At 41.7% G+C, this 22,391-nt stretch overlaps 1 protein-coding gene across 2 annotated transcripts in view; it reads left to right on the top strand.

Moving 5' to 3' along the window:
• Nucleotides 1-226: 226 nt before the first annotated feature.
• Nucleotides 227-22,391, top strand: part of LOC115107625 (5'-3' exoribonuclease 2-like) — a 39,919-nt gene continuing 17,754 nt past the window's right edge. The window contains exons 1-22 of one of the 2 annotated variants that reach the window (XM_029631072.2): nt 227-452; nt 978-1,105; nt 1,282-1,393; nt 1,506-1,617; nt 1,767-1,825; nt 7,501-7,590; nt 7,821-7,893; nt 8,083-8,133; nt 9,331-9,488; nt 10,404-10,478; nt 10,842-10,975; nt 11,092-11,149; nt 11,438-11,545; nt 11,824-11,868; nt 12,563-12,706; nt 12,951-12,995; nt 13,609-13,697; nt 17,925-18,060; nt 20,443-20,550; nt 20,634-20,723; nt 20,932-21,004; nt 21,213-21,296. In XM_029631072.2, the coding sequence (XP_029486932.2) occupies nt 378-452; nt 978-1,105; nt 1,282-1,393; nt 1,506-1,617; nt 1,767-1,825; nt 7,501-7,590; nt 7,821-7,893; nt 8,083-8,133; nt 9,331-9,488; nt 10,404-10,478; nt 10,842-10,975; nt 11,092-11,149; nt 11,438-11,545; nt 11,824-11,868; nt 12,563-12,706; nt 12,951-12,995; nt 13,609-13,697; nt 17,925-18,060; nt 20,443-20,550; nt 20,634-20,723; nt 20,932-21,004; nt 21,213-21,296 (2,047 nt within the window). In that variant the 5' untranslated portion in view covers nt 227-377. The remainder of the gene's footprint in view (nt 453-977; nt 1,106-1,281; nt 1,394-1,505; nt 1,618-1,766; nt 1,826-7,500; nt 7,591-7,820; nt 7,894-8,082; nt 8,134-9,330; nt 9,489-10,403; nt 10,479-10,841; nt 10,976-11,091; nt 11,150-11,437; nt 11,546-11,823; nt 11,869-12,562; nt 12,707-12,950; nt 12,996-13,608; nt 13,698-17,924; nt 18,061-20,442; nt 20,551-20,633; nt 20,724-20,931; nt 21,005-21,212; nt 21,297-22,391) is intronic. The other variant, XM_029631073.2, reaches the window with a different exon arrangement.

Genomic DNA, 22,391 nt, shown 5'->3' with positions numbered 1-22,391 from the left:
ATGATAGATGAGTTTACCACTAGTAATTACCAGTTGGAGGGTCATCCAAGTGGATATTTCCCAATAATATGTTGTAAATAAATACTACCTTCTCACTTGGTTATGATCGCAGAATTGGAATGTTTCAGAATTGAATACCTCATCGGCCTTCTCGTTGTTTGAATTCGCGATGGGGCGCTGTTCGACTCCTGTCCTGTACACAATTGCTCCCGGAAGATGAAAACAGCATAACCCGGATATCAACTGTTGCCATGAGCTTATTTGTTAACGCGTAGCTAGCAAAACGGCTATTTCTACAGCCGTTTTTTTAAAACTAATTAATTTAAATCTATATCATAATTTATAGCTGTGTGTAGCGTATTGTAAAACTACGGGAGATGGGAGTCCCCGCATTTTTTCGTTGGTTGAGTCGGAAATATTCTACAATTGTTGTCCATTGTACTGAGGAGAGGGTACGTGTTTGTAGGCAGCTAACGTTAGCTAGTGTGTTGCGTATTTAAGACCGTGTAATAATTGTGCCCTTTATTTCTTAGTACGTCTAGCATGTACTAACCTTATTGCACTTTAGATATTAAAATAGTTAGTTTTCATAATTTTCTCTTTTCAACGACATAGCTAGCAGAGCATATTATATCATTTGTCGATTGAATGAACAACAATGTATGGGATGCACGCAGTTAGATAGCTAACGTTAGCTATGCTACTTGCAGTGATTGACACAGAAACTCGTGTGCAGAGCCTTCTGCCTGTGTTGCGCAAGTGTCGAGTTGGTATTCCATTGGTTTGCGAACAAGCAGAAGCGAGACAGCCCGCCAATGTTTTGACTTGGCGTGTTACGGAATCTAATGCATAACCAAGTAACGTTAAATCTCGCTAACCACCTTATTTATATTAGTTGCGTCATTGCAACAGTACATAAACAGACATGCATTTGATAATAGGAATAATGTTTAATTATTTTTCCCTTTTACTCCTAGTCCAAGGAATGTAATGGGGTACGAATTCCTGTTGATACCAGCAAACCGAATCCAAATGAAGTGGAGTTTGACAATTTGTACTTGGACATGAATGGGATCATTCACCCCTGTACACATCCTGAAGACAAGTTAGTCTTACTAACATAATTAAATAGAATGTGACTTTGTCCCAAATGACACCCTATTCCCTTTATAGTGCATTACTTTTGACCAGGGCCCATGGTATTGGTGGTACTCTTGTATATTACCATGAATTGTGATGATAATGTAGTATAAACCCTCAAACTCTACTTCACTTTCACAGGGCTGCACCCAAAAATGAAGATGAAATGATGGTTGCCATCTTTGAATACATGGATCGGCTCTTCAATATTGTGCGACCCAGAAGGGTTCTCTACATGGCTATTGATGGAGTGGTAAATTCTGCTGCTTTCTTTTCATGAGAGAATAAAATTTTCTATGAATCCCTATTTAGATTTTCTACAGTTCTGTACAAAGCAATTTGTTATACATATTATCTCTGAACAGGCCCCTCGTGCCAAAATGAACCAGCAGCGCTCCAGGCGATTCCGTGCTTCTAAGGAAGGAGTGGAACTGGTTGAGGAGAAATCCCGCATCCGAGAGGAGATCCTCGGGAAAGGTGCATATATTTTCAGAGGTTTTCTTACCCTTCCAATAGTCTTTAGATGGGAGTCTTTGTTAAACACTTATTTAATTACAAATATTTTCCATAACAGAATTGCATACTAAATATATACAACTTTTTTTCTGCCCATCTTCACATTTTAGGAGGGTATCTTCCACCGGTTGAAATCAAGGAGAGATTTGACAGCAACTGTATCACCCCAGTAAGTATGAGGCTTTTTTTTAAGGCTGTATTTCTGTCACCAATATCTTAAAGTAACTGTTCAGTGAAAGTCTTACTTTTAAAAATGTAATAATCTATTAACTCCTACTCAGATAATGTTGTTGAGTCATCATACACTCGTATTTGTGGCCAAAGCATAAATTACAGAAACACTTTTTTTTTTTTAAATGCTTGCTTTCCTCATGGGGCGGCAGGGTAGCCTAGTGGTTAGAGCGTTGGACTAGGAACCGGAAGGCTGCAAGTTCAAACCCCTGAGCTGACATGGTACAAATCTGTCGTTCTGCCCCTGAACAGGCAGTTAACCCACTGTTCCTAGGCCGTCATTGAAAATAAGAATTTGTTCTTAACTGACTTGCCTAGTTTAAAAAAATATTTAAAAAATAGAGGATGACGTCACCCTCCTGAGGATGACCTGACCAATCAGTGGTCTTCTTGCACGAATATACGGTACACGCCCACACCATTCAGTTGTGGTATGCCCTAGAGGTCAACCGATTATGGTTTTTCTAAATCGATACCGATTATTGGAGGACCAAAAAAAGCAATAATGTAATAATTATAGGGCAAGGGGAACAACCACTCCAAGTCTCAGAGCGAGTGACGTTTGAAACGCTATTAGCACGCTAACTAGCTAGCCATTTCACATCGGTTACACCAGCCTAATCTCGGGAGTTGATAGGCTTGAAGTCATAAACAGCGCTGTGCTTGCGAAGAGCTGCTGGCAAAACGCACGAAAGTGCTGTTTGAATGAATGCTTACGAGCCTGCTGGTGCCTACCATCGCTCAGTCAGACTGCTCTATCAAATCATAGACTTCATTATAACATAATAACACACAGAAATACGAGCCGTTGGTCATTAATATGGTCAAATCTGGAAACTATCATTTCAAGAACAAAACATTTATTATTTCAGTGAAATACGGAACCGTTTGGTATTTTATCTAACGGGTGGCATCCCTAAGTCTAAATATTCCTGTTACATTGTACAACCTTCAATGTTATGTCATAGTTATGTAAAATTCTGGCAAATTAGTTTGCAATGAGCCAGGCTGCCCAAACTGTTGCATATACCCTGACTCTGCGTGCAATGAACGCAAGCGAAGTGACACAATTTCACCTGGTTAATATTGCCTGCTAACCTGGATTTCTTTTAGCTAAATATGCAGGTTTAAAAATATATACTTCTGTGTATTGATTTTAAGAAAGGTATTGGTGTTTATGGTTAGGTACAGTCGTGCAACGATTGTGCTTTTTTCGCGAATGCGCTTTTGTTAAATCATCCCCTTGCGTTGCATCGATTATATGCAACACAGGACACACTAGATAAACTAGTAATATCATCAACCATGTGTAGTTAACTAGTGATTATGATTGATAGATTTGTTTTAAAAGGTAAGTTTAATGCTAGCTAGCAACTTCCCTTGGCTTCTGCTGCATTCACGTAACAGGCAGGCTCCTCGTGGAGTGCAATGAGAGGCAGGTGGTTAGAGCGTTGGACTAGTTAACCGTAAGGTTGCAAGATTGAATCCCGGAGCTGACAAGGTAAAAATCTGTCGTTCTACCCCTGAACAAGGCAGTTAACCCACCGTTCCTAGGCCGTCATTGAAAATAAGAATGTGTTCTTAATTAACTGACTTGCCTAGTTAAATAAAGGTGTAAAAATATATATATTTTTTAAATGGCCAAATCGGTGTCCAAAAATACCGATTTCCAATTGTTATGAAAACTTGAAATCGGCCCTAATTAATCGGTCGACCTCTAGCATGTCCAGACCATTCCAATGCAGAAAAGTTGCTTTTAACGTAATTATTTCGCATATACAGTGGGGCAAAAAAGTATTTAGTCGGCTACCAATTGTGCAAGTTCTCCCACTTAAAAAGATGAGAGGCCTGTAATTTTCATCATATGTACACTTCAACTATGACAGACAAAATGAGAGAGAAAAAATCCAGAAAATCGCATTGTAGGATTTTTAATGAATTTATTAGCAAATGATGGTGGAAAATAAGTATTTGGTCACCTACAAACAAGCAAGATTTCTGGCTCTCACTGACCTGTAACTTCTTTTTTAAGAGGCTCCTCTGTCCTCCACTCGTTACCTGTATTAATGGCACCTGTTTGAACTTGTTATCAGTATAAAAGACACCTGTCCACAACCTCAAACAGTCACACCAGGCTGGGAAGACTGAATATGCAATAGGTAAGCAGCTTGGTTTGAAGAAATCAACTGTGGGAGCAATTATTAGGAAATGGAAGACATACAAGACCACTGATAATCTCCCTCGATCTGGGTCTCCACGCAAGATCTCACCCCGTGGGGTCAAAATGATCACAAGAACGGTGAGAAAAAATCCCAGAACCACATGGGGGGACCTAGTGAATGACCTGCAGAGAGTTGGGACCAAAGTAACAAACGCCTACCATCAGTAACACACTATGCCGCCAGGGACTCAAATCCTGCAGTGCCAGACGTGTCACCCTGCTTAAGCCAGTACATGTCCAGGCCGGTCTGAAGTTTGCTAGAGAGCATTTTGATGATCCAGAAGAAGATTGGGAGAATGTCATATGGTCAGATGAAACCAAAATATAACTTTTTGTAAAAACTCAACTCGTTGTGTTTGGAGGACAAAGAATGCTGAGTTGCATCAAAAGAACACCATACCTACTGTGAAGCATGGGGGTGGAAACATCATGCTTTGGGGCTGTTTTTCTGCAAAGGGACCAGGACGACTGATCCGTGTAAAGGAAAGAATGAATGGGGCCATGTATCGTGAGATTTTGAGTGAAAACCTCCTTCCATCAGCAAGGGCATTGAAGATGAAACGTGGCTGGGTCTTTCAGCATGACAATGATCCCAAACACACCGCCCGGGCAACGTAGGAGTGGCTTCGTAAGAAGCATTTCAAGGTCCTGGAGTGGCCTAGCCAGTCTCCAGATCTCAACCCCATAGAAAATCTTTGGAGGGAGTTGAAAGTCTGTGTTGCCCAGCAACAGCCCCAAAACATCACTGCTCTAGAGGAGATCTGCATGGAGGAATGGGCCAAAATACCAGCAACAGTGTGTGAAAACCTTGTGAAGGCTTACAGAAAACGTTTGACCTCTGTCATTGCCAACAAAGGGTATATAACAAAGTTGGGGGGACAAGGGGACCCATTCACGGTGTGAACCACATGCAAAGATCATCCGTTCACCTACTCTGCGTCTCACGAAGACAAAGCGGTTGGAACCAAAATTCTCAAATTTGGATTTATCAGACCAAAGGACAGAGTTCCACCGGTCTAATGTCCATTGCTCATGTTTCTTAGTCCATGCAAGTCTCTTCTTCTTGTTGGTGTCCTTTAGTTGTGGTTTCTTTGCAGCAATTCGACCATGAAGGCCTGTTGATGTGTCGTTACATGATCTCTGTGAAGCATTTATTTGGACTGCAATTTGAGGCTGGTAACTCTAATGAACTTATCCTCTGCAGCAGAGGTATCTGGGTCTTCCTTTCCTGTGGCGGGCCTCATGAGACAGTTTCATCATAGCGCTTGATCGTTTCTGCGACTGCACTTGAAGAAACTTTCAAAGTTTGACATTTTTTGTATTGACTGACCATGTCTTAAAGTAATGATGGACTGTCGTTTCTCTTTGCTTATTTGAACTGTTCTTACCATAATATGGACTCGGTCTTCTCCCAAATAGGGCTATCTTCTGTATACCACCCTACCTTGTCACAACACAAATGATTGGCTCAAACGCATTAAGAAGGAAAGAAATTCCCCAAATAAATGTTTAACAAGGCACACCTGTTAATTGGAATTTATTCCATTTGACTATCTCTTGAAGCTGGTTGAGAGAATGCCAAGTGTGCAAAGCCGTCATCAAGGCAAAGGGTGGCTACTTTGAAGAATCTCAAATATAAAATATATTTAGATTTGTTTAACATTTATTTGGTTACTACATGATTCTGTATGTGTTATTTCACAGTTTTGATGTCTTCACTATTATTCTACGATATAGTAAAAAGTAAGAGAAATCCTTGAATGAGTAGGTGTGTCCTAACTTTTGACTGGTACTGTGTGTATGTGTAAAATATATATCTAGCTAGCTAATGAATTACTATATATATATACGGCTCAAAAAAATAAAGGGAACACTAAAATAACACATGCTAGAACTGAATGAATGAAATATTCTTATTAAATACTTTTTTCTTTACATAGTTGAATGTGCTGACAACAAAATCACACACAAATTATCAATGGAAATCAAATTTATCAACCCAGTCTGTGGTGTGGTGTTAGTGGATGGAGCGAGACATGATGTCCCAGATGTGCTCAATTGGATTCAGGTCTGGGGAACGGGCGGGCCAGTCCATAGCATCAATGCCTTCCTCTTGCAAGAACTGCTGACACACTCCAGCCACATGAGGTCTAGCATTGTCTTGCATTAGGAGGAACCCAGGGCCAACCGCACCAGCATATGGTCTCACAAGGGGTCTGAGGGTCTCATCTTGGTACCTAATGGCAGTCAGGCTACCTCTGGCGAGCACATGGAGGGCTGTGTGGCCCCCCAAAGAAATGCCACCCCACACCATGACTGACCCACAGCCAAACCGGTCATGCTGGAGGATGTTGCAGGCAGCAGAACGTTCTCCACAGCGTCTCCAGACTGTCACGTCTGTCACATGTGCTCAGTGTGAACCTGCTTTCATCTGTGAAGAGCACAGGGCGCCAGTGGCAAATTTGCCAATCTTGGTGTTCTCTGGCAAATGAAAAACGTCCTGCACGGTGTTGGGCTGTAAGCACAACCCCCACCTGTGGACGTCGGGCCCTCATACCACCCTCATGGAGTCTGTTTCTGACCGTTTGAGCAGACACATGCACATTTGTGGCCTGCTGGAGGTCATTTTACAGGGCTCTGGCAGTGCTCCTCCTGCTCCTCCTTGCACAAAGGCGGAGGTAGCGGTCCTGCTGCTGGGTTGTTGCCCTCCTACGGCCTCCTCCACGTCTCCTGATGTACTGGCCCGTCTCCTGGTAGCGCCTCCATGCTCTGGACACTAAGCTGACAGACACAGCAAACCTTCTTGCCACAGCTCGCATTGATGTGCCATCCTGGATGAGCTGCACTACCTGAGCCACTTGTGTGGGTTGTAGACTCCGTCTCATGCTACCACTAGAGTGAAAGCACCGCCAGCATTCAAAAGTGACCAAAACATCAGCCAGGAAGCATAGGAACTGAGATGTGGTTACCACCTGCAGAACCACTCCTTTATTGGGGGTGTCTTGCTAATTGCCTATAATTTCCACCTGTTGTCTATTCCATTTGCACAACAGCATGTGAAATTTATTGTCAATCAGTGTTGTTTCCTAAGTGGACAGTTTGATTTCACAGAAGTGTGATTGACTTGGAGTTACATTGTGTTGTTTAAGTGTTCCCTTTATTTTTTTGAGCAGTGTGTATATACATATATATATATAATATATATGTATATGTATGTATGAATTATTTGACTATCGGTTCTGTTTCCTAGAAATCTGGAAACACTGGACAGTTACTTTAACAGTGCAGAAGAACTTGCCCCTGGTACTTTTGGACCAGCTCTTTTTGTGAAACTGCAAAGTTGTGAAGACTGTCTGAAAATTAATTATTGTTCATTTGAAAATCATCTCCAGGGCACAGAGTTCATGGACAACCTTGCAAAGTGTCTCCGTTACTACGTTGCAGATAGACTCAGTAATGACCCTGGATGGCGTAACATTACAGTAGGTGTTATTCCGAAAAGGTGATGGCATCTGTGGACAAAGACCACAACAATTTCTAATGCATTGGTGCTCTTTAATTTTTACCATGTCAAAGCTTGCTTTTTTACGTGTTGGTCTGTTCTACTCAGTCAAGAAGAACATATTTTCTTGGAAATTTAACAAAGGTCATGTCTGACACTGTCATATGCATTCAATATTGCTCAAATGACAGCTTTTGTTGTTCATTCTAGGTAATCTTGTCTGATGCCAGTGTCCCTGGTGAGGGGGAGCATAAGATCATGGACTATATTAGACGGCAGAGAGGTAGGAGTCAAGATAGTTTTCAATATGAAATTGTTGACCATTTTGAAGGTCATTTGTGACATACTTGGCTGAAATCACAGGCATATTACAAAGTCACAAATGGCCTTCCATCTTAGTACAAGCTCTGCAATCGTGTGTAAGATCACTATATGTAATGATGCGTTTATCTTTTTTTTTTTATATATACAGCTCAACCCCACCATGACCCCAACACACACCACTGTCTTTGTGGAGCTGACGGTAAGCTTTGCACCACAATGGTCTCTGTAGTAAAGAGTAACCAACACAATGGGATAAAATTGAGCATCAATGGCAAGAACGCTTCCAAAAAGCTGTGCTTCGTGTATCCTTCATAGTATTGATGAATTATGAGAGTGCGTGATAAATGCAGACATGATGCAAATTAGATCTCACATTTACTGTAGGAAAGACTTGTCAAACCAGCTAGAAGGCTTCTAAATGCACAATGATACCTATTCAGGATTTGATAAATGGTTGTTAATAATTGTAGGGCACACAATGTTACCTTATTGAGCCAGATGGGCAAAAGACCTGTGGGTGACCGTGATAACGTATGTTTGTTTTTCTAAAACGACGGCAAAGGATTTAGTTATGCACCGTAACTGCAGGCGATGCTTTGCTAAATGGTTATCGATATAGTGAATATAAAAATGTTCTTACACTTGTTTAAAAGTTTGGCAACATTAGTTGCAACTCTCCAACCTTGGATTTTGTTAGAGGATAGGGCTTCTCTGTTTTCTGCTGGCCTTATTGTCCTGCTATATTAATGGCCAGTTAGTTTTAAATGGGTGAAATTATGCAGGACATGATAGATAAAAGCTTCAGTCATTCAATGGTTCATGATGCCCTTGGTAGACAAAAGAGGGAAAATATTGCATGTAATTAGCTTGAAGAGGAGCCTGATGCATTCAGCCTGTCCCAAATGACATCCTATTCCCGATATATAGTGCACTATTTTTGACCAGGGCACATAAGGCTCTGGTCAAAAGTAGTGCACTATGCTGGGAAAAGGGTGCCATTTTGGGTGAAGCTTCACTCCCCTCAAATGGATAAATCATGCTATTGTACGTGTATATTAATGACACATGTAGATAATAATGCATGCGTGGCTCATGTGGACTAGGTAATTGAATTAACATAAAGCCTTAGAAACCTGAGTTCATTGTTCCTGATGACAGTACATGTATAAAACGCAGTACTTCAGAGCTGTTTTCTGCCTTCCACTGTATTTCAAGATTTTCTGTTTCCACAAAAACCCTGATCAAGGTCTAGGGCTGAAAATCATTGGTTTTACATTTGAACAACAAAGAAGCTTTTTCATCAACTACCACTGTCCAAACAGAGTTACTGAATTTCCTCTAAATTTCCAATTGTATTTTTTTGAATTTGGATGGCATCTTCTGTTCATTTCCCTAGCTGACCTGATCATGCTGGGTCTTGCCACTCACGAGCCCAATTTCACCATCATCAGAGAAGAGTTCAAGCCCAACCAGCCTAGGCCCTGTGCTATGTGTGGACAGAAAGGCCATGAGATCAAGGATTGCCAGGGAGTGGCCAGGGAGAAACAGGGAGAGGTAAATGTACTTTATAGACATTAAGGTTGGGGTCAATTCCTCATTCAATTCTCTCTCCCTGTAAATTTTATTAAATTCAAATTCCAGGTCAGTCTTTGCATTCTGAGAATCCAATTCCTCTGAATTCCAATGTTGGGTAAATTCCAATATTTACATTCTCAATTCAATATTTATTATCCCTAACAATTACACAAATTGGTATTAATTTCCTTCGGTCTGAGCATGTTACACTAGAGACAGCCTTGCTATGCTGGAAATATAGGAATGCAGGTTGAAATTATTCAAATCAAATCCTACAGTGAATGTTTTATACCATGTGCATTCATACCATTAACTGGGAAATGTACAAATATTTAATTTAAATTCCAAAGATTAAAGTGTTTTTATAATTCTGATTTTAATTTTTTTTTTTTTTTAATAAGAGGTCCCTTCCAATTCTAACTTTTCATTCCGTCAATTCTAATTTAATTCCACTTAAATTCTCCACTTCATGGGGGAAATCAAGAATTTAATTGGATTTTCAAATTAAATTTGGAATTGACCCCATCTCAATGGAGAATCTACCACATACCCATAGACTTCCAGTCATTGCGCTAATGCTACTTAGCATTGGCTTGCTAAACTACCTCTAACTTCCTTCATACTGGACACGGACACAAATTGAATTATCACGAGTTCATCTGACTGAGGAAGTAGATAAAATCCTAAAGTATCCTTCTAAGGGCCATTTTCACAGGCAGACTAAGCCTAGTCTTAAACTAAAAAGCATTTTCAATGGAGATTCTCCATTGGGTTTGGTTTACCGTTCAAGCCTACGCTTAATCTGTGCTCAGTAAACCACCCCCCAAAAAGTGTACAATACATTTGTTCTCCGTTTTATGAGCAATTATGACTAATAATGTGTTCTTATTGCAGCATGATGAGTTTGCAGACACTATGCCGGCTTCTGAACAGGAGTTCATATTCATCAGGCTGTGCGTTTTGCGCGAGGTACGTTCTGTCTGACGTCTTAGAATTTCCAAAAAGACTATTAATTATATTTATGGTCATGTAACTATACTGAACAAAAATATGAATGCAACAATTTCAAAGATTTTGTTGAGTTACAGTTCATAAGGAAATCAGTCTATTGAAATGAATTCATCAGGCCCTAATTTATGGATTTCACATGACTGGGCAGGGGTGCAGCAATAGGCCCACCCACTCAGAATGAGTTTTCTCCACAAAAGGGCTTTATTACTGACAGGCGGCTTATGGTAGAGAAATTGAAATTACATTTCAGATCGAAATGAGACATATCTCATTTTTAGTTTTTTTTATCAGTTTATCAAGGCATGCTTCCTTTTCCTATAGTACCTGGAGCGAGAGCTGACAATGGCCAGTCTGCCCTTTCCCTTTGACTTTGAGAGGACTGTCGACGACTGGGTCTTCATGTGCTTCTTTGTTGGCAATGATTTCCTGCCTCACTTACCGTCCTTAGAGATTAGGTAAACCTGACGGAACCGAGATGAAGCTTATCGTCTTGTAAACACCTTGACAAAAATACATTCTTGCGGTTTCCATACTTTTCAATTATTGATGGTATGTTCCATGTGTCCTTCAGAGAGGGTGCGATAGATCGACTGGTGGGCATCTACAAAGACGTCGTGCACAAGACTGGAGTAAGTGTTCTCTGTGTAGGCTTGGTTATGACTGTCTCACATGGTTTCTTAGGCGACGTTACTTAGAATCCCCCACCCCAGAAGCTGTTGGGTCAGTTTGCCAAACACAGATTAAGCCTAGTCCTGGATGAAAATACATGTTCTGTGTAATTTCTCTATTGGAATAGTTGTTTAGTCCAGGACTAGGCTTGATCTGTGTCTGGGAAACTGGCCCTTAAAGCTGTCCTGACTTTCTTCCTTGCCCAGGTATCTGTTCATAGCCTTAACATGGTCTTTCTCTGCTCACAGGGCTACATCACAGAGAATGGTTTTGTCAAATTGGAGAGTGTTGAGTTGATCATGCAGGCCATCGGCGTGGCTGAGGACAACATCTTCAAGAAGCGCAAAGAGGACGATGTAAGATGGAAGTTGGAAGCAGTAGCTTTCCGCAGGGAATTATTCCTCTTCAATAGATCATTTTCTTCCTTTGTTAAACTGAGGGGTGGGAGATTTTCCATAGGATTTACATGAATCATGGCTTGGGTGTTTCATAAATTCTCTTTTCGAGCGGGTATTTGTCAGACACTCAGCTGTCATTTTAAGATATTTTAGCTGATGCCAATTTTAGTTGCGGTTAATCACTGTTCTGTAACTTTTCCAGTTGACTGTTTGTGTAAATGAAGTTTGTCTTGTAGGAGGGATTCAAGCGAAGGAATAAGGACAAAAAGAAGAGAATGAAGGTAAGTGAAGTGGATTGGGCTATTTTATTGTAGCTTGACTTTGTACTGTGTGGTTGAATGCATTTTCATTTCCTTGACAATATGTTTTGGATGAACTTAACTCCTTACCTTCATGTTTTCTTAGAATTATGAGTATGCATGCAAGGCCATTTATTTCAATGGGCAATTAAACTATTTTTTACTTGTTCTGATTTATATTGTCAATGTGGTAGCGCTGTGTATTGTTCGAAACCTTCCCTTAATAGATGTTTTAAATCAGGGGTGCACAACTGTGGCCCTTGAGGTCTGCTGTATTGTATGCCAGTAGTCTTATTTGCTTTTTTGGACAATGGCAGATTTTTAGATCTCGGAAACCAAACGTGTGTGTGCAAGATTTGTGAAACCAGTGACTTTATAGGCCAATTTCACAGACTCTTAAACCTGGGGCCAGCAGGTAGCCTGGGGGGTAGGAGTGTTAAGCCAGTAACCAGTAAACGTTTGCTGGTTTGAATCCCTGAACCAACACGGTAATAATCTTGTCATTCTGCCTCTGGGCAAGGCAGTTAATACCGGACAACAACTGCACCAATGACGTGGATATCGATTAAGGCAGCCCCCCCACCTCTCTGAATCAGGGTTAAATGCGAATGACGCATTTCAGTTGTACAACTGACTAGCTATCGTTAAACTAAATGATAAGTTGTGTGTTTCCTAGGCTCAGCAGCAGGGCCCAGCCTACATGACCGCTGGTCAGTTCGCCCCCCAGGCCCTTGGCGGCAGAGGCAGACCTGGGGTTGTCCAGAACGCCCGACACCAAGCCTTCGACATGCGGATGCAAGGCAGGGACCAGCACAACAAGGTATGATGGGGGGGCTTATCAGGGGGATATTGCTTCTGGTCAACGGTGCAAGAAAAAGACACCTATTATCCACTAAAATCCAACGTTGCCATATGCACAGGATGCAGAGTAGTGTACCCAGTACAGTGAGATGCTTCCTTGCATGCTCTCCGCACAGTAAACATCTATACGAATGTTGAGGTGTTAGGGCGATATAGGACACTTATACAATTTATAGGTGTTTAAAGATGTATTTTTATTTCAGGATGCTGCGCAATCCCTAAAAGCCATGATGAAGAATGGTGGCCAGGTATGCCTCCACTGAGAACCTTCTGTTTTATAGTGATTTGTAAACTGGTCTAGAATTTTACATGTCTTTTATTGATCAAATGTGGTGGAGGACTTTTGTCCATGTTCAAGCGTTTATATGTACCTCAAGTGTGAGCGCAGTACACATTTCCATGTTTTTTTGATGCTGGTCTGGGCTAGTTTATATTTTTTATTCATGTATATTCTGAAGCTCTTAATGCCTCTTCAATCTGCCTTTGTTACTTAAATGTATGAGAAAAATAGCCTGAGATATTTGCACATGAATGAAGTGTGGCAAAGGTGAAGGTCTGCACACATTAACTGAATGTTTTATTTTCTTATAAATGGGCAAGTATGCTATTTATCGCAAGTTTGAGAAACACATAGGTAGAGTTGGAAATGCATTAAACTGTTTTTATTCAGTACATTAACTTAAGCGCCAAAGTAATTTATGCACAATAGTCTAATGGAAACACCTCTGGAGGGACATGTGCATATTTGTTCTTTGTGGATTTTAGAATATTTGAATGAAAATCTGTCCCCAATTGGTAGAAACCGATCTGCTGCCAGATGGTTTAGGTATAATTATTTGTAAGGATGTGTGTTTTGTCCAGGCAGGAAGCAGTGATGGGCAGGATGGCCGGGGTGTGAAGCGGAAAGCCGAGGACAGTGACAGCGAGCCAGAGCCTGAGGATAACGTCAGGTAAATGGCTACGCTACAGTCAGTCAACTAGGGAGTAAACTAACCAGGACAGTCTCATCCAAGTAGCCAGTCAGTCAACCAACCAGGCAGGCCTTTCAGCAAGGGTGTGGATGGTCTGATTTATGCCTCTCCAGTTCGGCATGGTTCCCTTAGGAGCTCCTCTGTGGTTGGGAGCTCCTCCTGCCTTGCCTGCAAGTTATTAATATGGAAAGGAGGCATATTCTCATAAATTCCTCTGTGATGTACTCGCGAAGGCTGTTGAATCCATTGGGCTAAATTGGTATTCATGGAGGCTTTGCTGTTACAAGGCTGCTCTCCCTGTGGGCCAGTGTGAAGGATTGGCTAGACAGATGCTGCTCATCTTTCATTTTGTGTGCAGTGTATCGCCAATCCACTAATATGGCAAAACCTTTCAGCTGCTTCCTAAAGCAGTAAACTAGTTACTCTTCCATGTCTTCAATGGACTATTGTAATTCCCAAATCCTGTATGGAAGATGAGGAAATGGTCTCTTACTGGCTATAATGCACTATATGACCGAAAGTATGCCTAGCCCAAAGCATGAAAAACAGCCCCAGACCATTATTCCTCCTCCAACAAACTTTACAGTTGGTGCTATGCATTGGGGCAAGTAGCGTTCTCCTGGCATCCACCAAACTCAGATGTGTCCGTCGGACTGCCAGATGGTGAATCATCACGTCAGAGAACGTGTTTCCACTGCTCCAGAGTCAAATGTCGGTGAGCTTTACACCACTCCAGCCAACACTTGGCATTGTGTATGGAGATCTTATGCTTGTGTGCTGCTGCTCGGCCATGGAAACCCATTTCATGAAGCTCCAGACGAACAGTTATTGTGCTGACGTTTCTTTCCGAGGCAGTTTGGAACTCTAGTGAGTGTTGCAACCGAGGGCAGACTATGTTTACACGCTTCAGCATTCGGCGGTCCCATTCTGTGAGCTTGTGTGGCCTACCACTTCGTGGCTACGCTGTTGTTGCTCCTAGACATTTCCACTTTACAATAAAAGCACTTCCAATTGACTGGGGCAGCTCTAGCAGGGCAGAAATGTGAATAACTGACTTGTTGGAAAGGTGGCATCCTGTGACGGTGCCATGTTTAAAGTCAGACTAATTCAGAATAGACCATTTTACAGCCAATGTTTGTCTATGGAGATTTTATTAAGTATTCAGAACCCTAGACTTTTTCCATGTTTTGTTATATTACAGCCTTGTTCTAAAATGTATTAAATAAAAAAAGTAATCTATCTACACACAATACCCTATAATTACAAATTTGAAAACAGGTTTTTAGAATTTTTTGCGAATGTATTACAGATTTTAAAAAAGTGTATTTACATAAGTTTTCAGACCCTCTACTACGAGACTCCAAATCGAGCTTGGGTGCATCCTGTTTCTATTGATCATCTTGGAGATGTTTCTACAATTGAAATGGAGTCCATATTTGGTAAATTCAATTGATTGGACATGATTTGGAAAGACGTGAAGGTCTCACAGTTGACAGTGCATGTCACTGCAAAAACCAAGCCATGAGGTCGAAGGAATTGTCCGTAGAGTGTCGAGACCGGATTGTGTCGAGGCACATATCTGGGGAAGGGCACCAAAACATTTCTGTAGCATTGAAGGTCTCCAAGAGCACAGTGGCCTCCCATAATTCTTAAATGGAAGAAGTTTGGAACCACCAAGACTTCCTAGAGCTGTCCGCTCTGCCAAACTGAGCAATCGGGGGAGAAGGGCCTTGATCAGGGAGGTGACAAAGAACCTGATGGTTACTCTGACAGACCTCCAGAGTATCTCTGTGGAGATGGGAGAACCTTCCAGAAGGACAACCATCTCTGCAGCACCACACCAAGCCTTTACGGTACAGTGGCCAGACAGATGCCACTCCTCAGTAAAAGGCACATGACAGCACACTTGGAGTTTGTCAAAAGGCACCTAAAGGACTCTCGGACCATGAGAAACAAGATTCACTGGTCAGATGAAATCCGAGATTGAAATCTTTGGCCTGAATGCCAAGCGTCACGTCTGGCGTAAACCTGACACCATCCCTACGGTGAAGCATGGTGGTGGCAGCATGCTGTGGAGATGTTTATCAGCGGCAGGGAGACTATTCTGGATTGAGGGAAAGATGAATGGAAAAAAGTACAGAGAGATCCTTGATGAAAACCTGCTCCAGAGCACTCAGAACCTCAGACTGGGGTGAAGGTTCACCTTCCAACAAGACAACGACCCTAAGCATACAGCCAAGATGACGCAGGAGTGGCTTCGGGACAAGTCTCTGAATGTTCTTGAGTGGCCCAGCCAGAGCCTGGACTTGAACCCGATCTAATATCTCTGGGGAGACCTGAAAATAGCTGTGCAGCAACACGCCCCATCCAATTTGACAGCTTGAGAGGAACTGCAGAGAAGAATGGGAGGAACTCTAAATACAGGTGTGCAAAGCTTGTATTGTTTATACCCAAGAATACTCGAGGCTGTAATTTCTGCCAAAGGTGCTTCAACAAAGTACTGAGTAAAGGGTCTAAATACTTACAGTTGAAGTCAGACGTTTACATACACCTTAGCCAAGTACATTTAAACTCCGTTTTTAACAATTCCTGACATTTAACCCTGAGCTGGTGTAACTGAATCAGGTTTGTAAGCATCCACGCTCGCACAAGTTTTTTCAGTTCTGCCCACAAATTTTCTATGGGATTGAGTTCAGGGCTTTGTGATGGCCACTTCAATACCTTGGCTTTGTTGTCCTTAAGCCATTTTGCCACAACTTTGGAAGTATGCTTGGGGTCATTGTCCATTTGGAAGACCCATTTGCGACCAAGCTTTAACTTCTTGACTGATGTCTTGATATGTTGCTTCAATTTATCCACATAATGTTCCTACCTCATGTAGCCATCTTTTTGTGAAGTGCAAAAGTCCTTCCTGCAGCAAAGTACCCCCATAACATGATGCATGACGTTTGGGATGGTGTTCTTCGGCTTGCAAGCGTCCCCCTTTTTCCTCCAAAAATAACGATGGTCATTATGACCAAACAGTTCTATTTTTGTTTCATCAGACCAGAGGACATTTCTCCAAAAAGTACAATATTTTTCCCCATGTGCAGTTGCAACCGTTGTCTGGCTTTTTTTATGGCGGTTTTGTAGCAGTGGCTTCTTCTTTGCTGAGCGGCCTTTCAGGTTATGTCGATATAGGACTTGTTTTACTGTGGATATAGATACTTTTGTACCTGTTTCCTCCAGCATCTTCACAAGGCTGTTGTTCAGGGATTGATTTGCACTTTTCTCACCAAAGTACGTTAATCTCTAGGAGACAGAACGCGTCTCCTTGCTGAGCGGTATGACGGCTGAATGGTTCCATGGTGTTTATTCTTGCATACTATTGTTTGTACAGATGAACGTGGTACCTTCAGGCGTTTAGAAATTTTTCCCTAAGGATGACCGACTTGTGAAGGTCTACAAAAAAAATCAGAGGTCTTGGCTGATTTTGTTTTGATTATCGCATGATGTCAAGCAGAGGCACTGAGTTTGAAGGTAGGCCTTGAAATACATCCATGGGTACACCTCCAATTGACTCAAATGATGTCAATTAGCCTATCAGAAGCTTTTAAATCCATTACATAATTTTCTGGAATTTTCCAAGCTGTTTAAAGGCACAGTCAACTTAGTGTATGTAAACTTCTGACCCACTGGAATTGTGATACAATAAAATAGCCTGTAAAAAATGGTTGGAAAAATGACTTGTCATGCACAAAGTAGAGGTCCTAACCGACTTGCCAAAACTATAGTTTGTTAACAAGAAGTTTGTGGAGTGGTTGAAAAATGAGTTTTAATGACTCCAACCTAAGTGTATGTAAACTTTAGACTTCAACTGTATGTAAATGTGATATTTCAGTTTCTTTTTTTTATACATTTGCAAATATTTCTAAACCTGTTTTTGCTTTTTAATTGTGGGTTGTTGTGTGTAGATGGAGGGGAAACAATTTATATAGTTTTTAATAAAGCTGTTACTTAAGTGGAGAAAGTCACGGTCTGAATACTTTCAGAATGCACTGCATATAGTAAATGTTACACGGAATTGTGATAGACATGCAAGACTGAGTATGGCCTTCTCACAGAGTTCTATTGATTAGGAGGCCCAAGTCTTTTGTCCTTGCTGGCTGTTTAGATGGCTTTGTCATCTCAACCTTACAATAGAACATGACTGTCCATGTGTGTTAGGTTGTGGGAGGATGGCTGGAAGCAAAGATACTACAAAACCAAGTTTGATGTTGACGCGACTGACGATGACTTCCGCAAAAAGGTGGTGAAGTCCTACGTGGAGGGTCTCTGCTGGGTACTCCGATACTACTACCAGGTATGACACTGATTCAAATCAACTTTTTATTTTTCAAATGCACAGGATACAATGTAGTGTACACAGTAAAATTAAATGCTTACTTGCAAGGTCTTATTTGAAAAAGTTAACGAGCACAGTGGAGAATTAACATAATGGCCGCCACAAAATTGCCTTTAAAGGCCCAGTGCAGTAAAAAATAAATATTCCCACACTGAGGTTGGAATAATACTGTGAAATTGTGAAAATTATGATAATGCTCCTTTAGTGTAAGAGCTGTTTGAGTTGTTTATTCCTTTTTTGGTGGGATGGAGTTTGGGCCTTCCATGGTGACATCACCATGCAGTAAATGTATTAATATACCAATAAGATTGAGTTATGAAAGCCCTGCTCTAAGAGCAGAGCATTCCATCCAGCCAACAGTCAACCATTGGTATGACTTTGAAATTGTAAATCACTAGCCAAGGATAAGTGTTTCAAGCCTGGATTCTTTGGTGGAATTTTTTAAGTAAAAAACCTGCCCCTGCACAAATATAATTTGAATATACACTGAACAAAAATGTAAAGTGTGGGTCCCATGTTTCATGGGTTAAAATAAATGATCCACGAAAAGAACTACATCCCTGTTAGTTAGCATTTCTAATTCGCCAAGATAAGTATCCACCTGACAGGTGTGGCATATCAAGAAGCTGATTAAACAGCATGATCACTACACATGTACACCTTGTGCTGGGGACAAAAGGACACTCTTAAATGTGCAGTTTTGTCACACAATGTCAGAAATGTCTCAAGTTTTGAGAATGTCCACCAGAGTTGTTGCCAGAGAATTTAATGTACATTTCCTTACCATAAGCCACCTTCGTTTTAGAGAATTTGGCAGTACGTCCAACTGGTCTCACAACTGCAGACCACGTGTAACCACCCCAGCCCAGGACGTCTACATCCGGCTTCTTCACCTGTGGGATCGTCTGATACCAACCACCCAGACAGATAATGAAACTGTGGGTTTGCACAACCGAAGAATTTCTGTGCAAACTGTCTCAGAGAAGCTTCTGAATGCTCGTCCTGCTCACCAGGGTCTTCACTTGACTGCAGTTTGGCATCGTACCTGACTTCAGTGGGCAAATGCTCACCTTTTGATGGCCACTGGCACACTAGAGAAGTGTGCTCTTCACGAATGAATCCCGGTTTCAATTGTACCGGGCAGCTGGCTGACAGGGTGTATGAAGTTGAGTGGCAAGAGGTTTTCTGACATGAACAGAGTGCCCCGTGGTGGTGGGGTATGGTATGGGCAGACAAAAGTTACGAACACAATTGCATTTTATCGTTGGCAATTGGAATACAGAGAGAGCGTGACGTGATCCAGACACCCATTGTCATGCCATTCATCCACCGCCATCACCTGATGTTTCAGAATGATAATGCACAACCCCATATTGCAAGGATCTGTAAGCAATTCCTGGTAGCTGAAAATGTCCCAGTTCTTCCATGGCCTGCATACTCACCAGACATGTCACCCATTGTGCATGTGTGGGATGCCCTGTATTGACGTGTACGGCACTGTGTTCCAGTTTCCGCCAATATCTAGCAACTTTGCACAGCCATTGAAGAGGAGTGGGACAACTAGACACACTCAACAGCCTGATCAACTCTGGTTTTGGAAAGTGTTTTGGGACATGTACGTTTGCCAGTTGGCGGACTTCCCAAACCCAATTCCAAGCCATTTGCACCATTCCTTCCAATGATTCAACTTTTATGGTTTAACAACCTCTACTTCGCCTACCAGTTTTCCAAGTATGCAATCTTAAAATAATTAAATGTCAGTCACAGGCAAGTGTCACCTAGATTAGAGGGTCCCCATTTTCTCTCAAAATGAATTGAAATTGAGAAAATGTTTGGTGTTCACGCGTGTATTTGTTTGATTTACAACTGCACAGGACCAAGAAGAAAACATCTAAACTGATATTGAGATTTTTTTTTTTTACTTCAAATTCATAAATGGCCTGAACTCAATTATTCCAAATTTGAATGAATGTGGTTTGAGTCAAGTGTTTCTTTGCCCTCAATGCACTACATTGTAAATTGCAAGGGTGCAATATATTTGACCGCATCTGCTGGCCTAGTCCAGGGGTATTTATTAATCCCTGGGCGTTCTTATTTAGTAGGCTGTGTATTCAAATGTTCCTGTTGAATTGTCAGTTATTTACGCAAATAAATCAAAGTAATGATTTACTATTTTCTTGATGTTGAATTCAGTCATTTATGTCAATAAATGAAAAGTAAAGTCAAATCTGGAGTAAATGGATCCCTAGCTAGCTAGTAATTTAATCACGCTTAGTGGAAATTCCGTTATTGGAGGATCATTTCTCCTGGTCCTCTCATTAACTGTCTGTTGATTGACAGGGGTGCGCGTCCTGGAAGTGGTACTTCCCGTTCCACTACGCCCCATTTGCCTCGGACTTCAAAGACATCAAAGGCATGTTCACCGACTTTGAGCTTGGGACCAAGCCGGTAAGAATGGAGGACGTCAGGCTTCTCTCTCTCCCATTGTTAGGCCTGTCTGTTTTGTGTGGTCTAATGTTCCTGCGTTTCAGTTCAAGCCCCTGGAACAGCTGATGGGTGTCTTCCCTGCCGCCAGTGGAAACTTCCTGCCCCAAACATGGCGGTCACTCATGAGCAACCCAGTAAGTTTCACTTAATTTTAAAATGTTAACTATTTCAGCATAGTCCGAGCATATGTAGCTAATCTATAAGGGGCAATAGATGTGAAACTGATAGATTTTCTATGTAGGGGACCATCCAAATAAAGTGTGACCAATGTTATGATCATAGAAGTTGATTTAACTGCTTTGTCACCCATGTTTTCCTAACCTGTCGCTTCGTCTCCAACAGGAATCCTCCATCATTGACTTCTACCCTGATGACTTTGCCATTGACTTGAATGGAAAGAAATATGCTTGGCAGGGTAAGTCAACAGAATAATAGACTATTTAAACGGACACCTTGACATGGCAGTGAATGCAGGTGGTTAGTTTGTATGTCCTGAATGATATACTCACTGCATTGCTTGCTCTTTGGGGTCCAGGCCTGGTAACTGTAAAGCATTACTGCTGATTTTAAAAAGGGCTTTATATAATACATTTGATTGAATGCGTTTTCCCCTCCGTGTGTAGGTGTTGCATTGCTTCCCTTCGTGGATGAGCGCAGGCTGAGGGCAGCCCTGGCTGAAGTCTACCCAAACCTTTCTCCAGAGGAAAGTGAGTAATGGGATTCTTCAACTTCAATCCTCCATTGTAAACTACTCCTTCGGAATATGTATCACAGTAGTACAGTTACAGTACTTTATTAATTAAATATTTCAAGTGTGACGAACACACCTTTAGAAGATGAATGTACAATGCATTTGGAAAGTATTCAGGCCCCTTGACTTTTTCCACATTTTGTTACGTTACAGCCTTATTCTAAAATTGAATAATTAATGTAATAATCCCTCATCAATCTACACACAATACCCCATAATGTCAAAGCGAAAACAGCTTTTTAGAAATTTGAGCTAATGTATTACAAATAAAATTATCACATTTACATAACTATTCAGACCTTTTACTCAGTACTTTGTTGAAGCACCTTTGGCAGCGATTACAGCCTCAAGTCTTCTTGGGTATGATGCTACAAGCTTAGCACACCTGTATTTGGGGAGTTTCTCCCATTCTTCTCTGCAGATTCAGGTTGGATAGGGAGCATCGCTGCACAGCAATTTTCAGGTCTCTCCAGAGATGTTCAATCGTGTTCAAGTCTTGGCTCTGGCTGGACCGCTCAAGGACATTGAAACTTGTACCGATGCCACTCCTGCTTTGTCTTGGCTGTGTGCTTAGGGTCGTTGTCCTTTTCAGTGAACTTTTGTCCCAGTCTGAGGTCCTGAGCACTCTGGAGCAGGTTTTCATCAAGGGGCTCCCGAGTGGCACAGAGGTCAGTGCTAGAGGCGTCACTGCAGACACCCTGGTTCGAATCCAGGCTGTATCACAACCGGCCGTAATTGGGAGTGCCATAGGGCGGTGCACAATTGGCCTAATGTTGTCCGGGTTTGGCTGGTGTAGGTCATCATTGTGAATAAGAATTTGTTCTTAACTGACTTGCCTAGTTAATATTGATTTATTTTTTAAGTACAATCTTTCCCTCGATCCAGACTAGTCTCCCAGTCCCTGCTGCTGAAACATATCCCCACAGCATGCTGCCACCACCACCATGCTTCACTGTAGGGATGGTGCCAGGTTTCCTCCAGACGTGACACTTGGCATTCAGGCAAAACAGTTAAATCTTTAGATCAGACTAGAGAATCTTGTTTGTCATGG

This window comes from Oncorhynchus nerka, linkage group LG24, assembly GCF_034236695.1.
Source record: "Oncorhynchus nerka isolate Pitt River linkage group LG24, Oner_Uvic_2.0, whole genome shotgun sequence".
NCBI classification, from domain to species: domain Eukaryota; kingdom Metazoa; phylum Chordata; class Actinopteri; order Salmoniformes; family Salmonidae; genus Oncorhynchus; species Oncorhynchus nerka.
The sequence above is the reverse complement of the archived record's forward strand: the minus strand, read 5'-3'. Positions and strand labels throughout refer to the sequence as shown.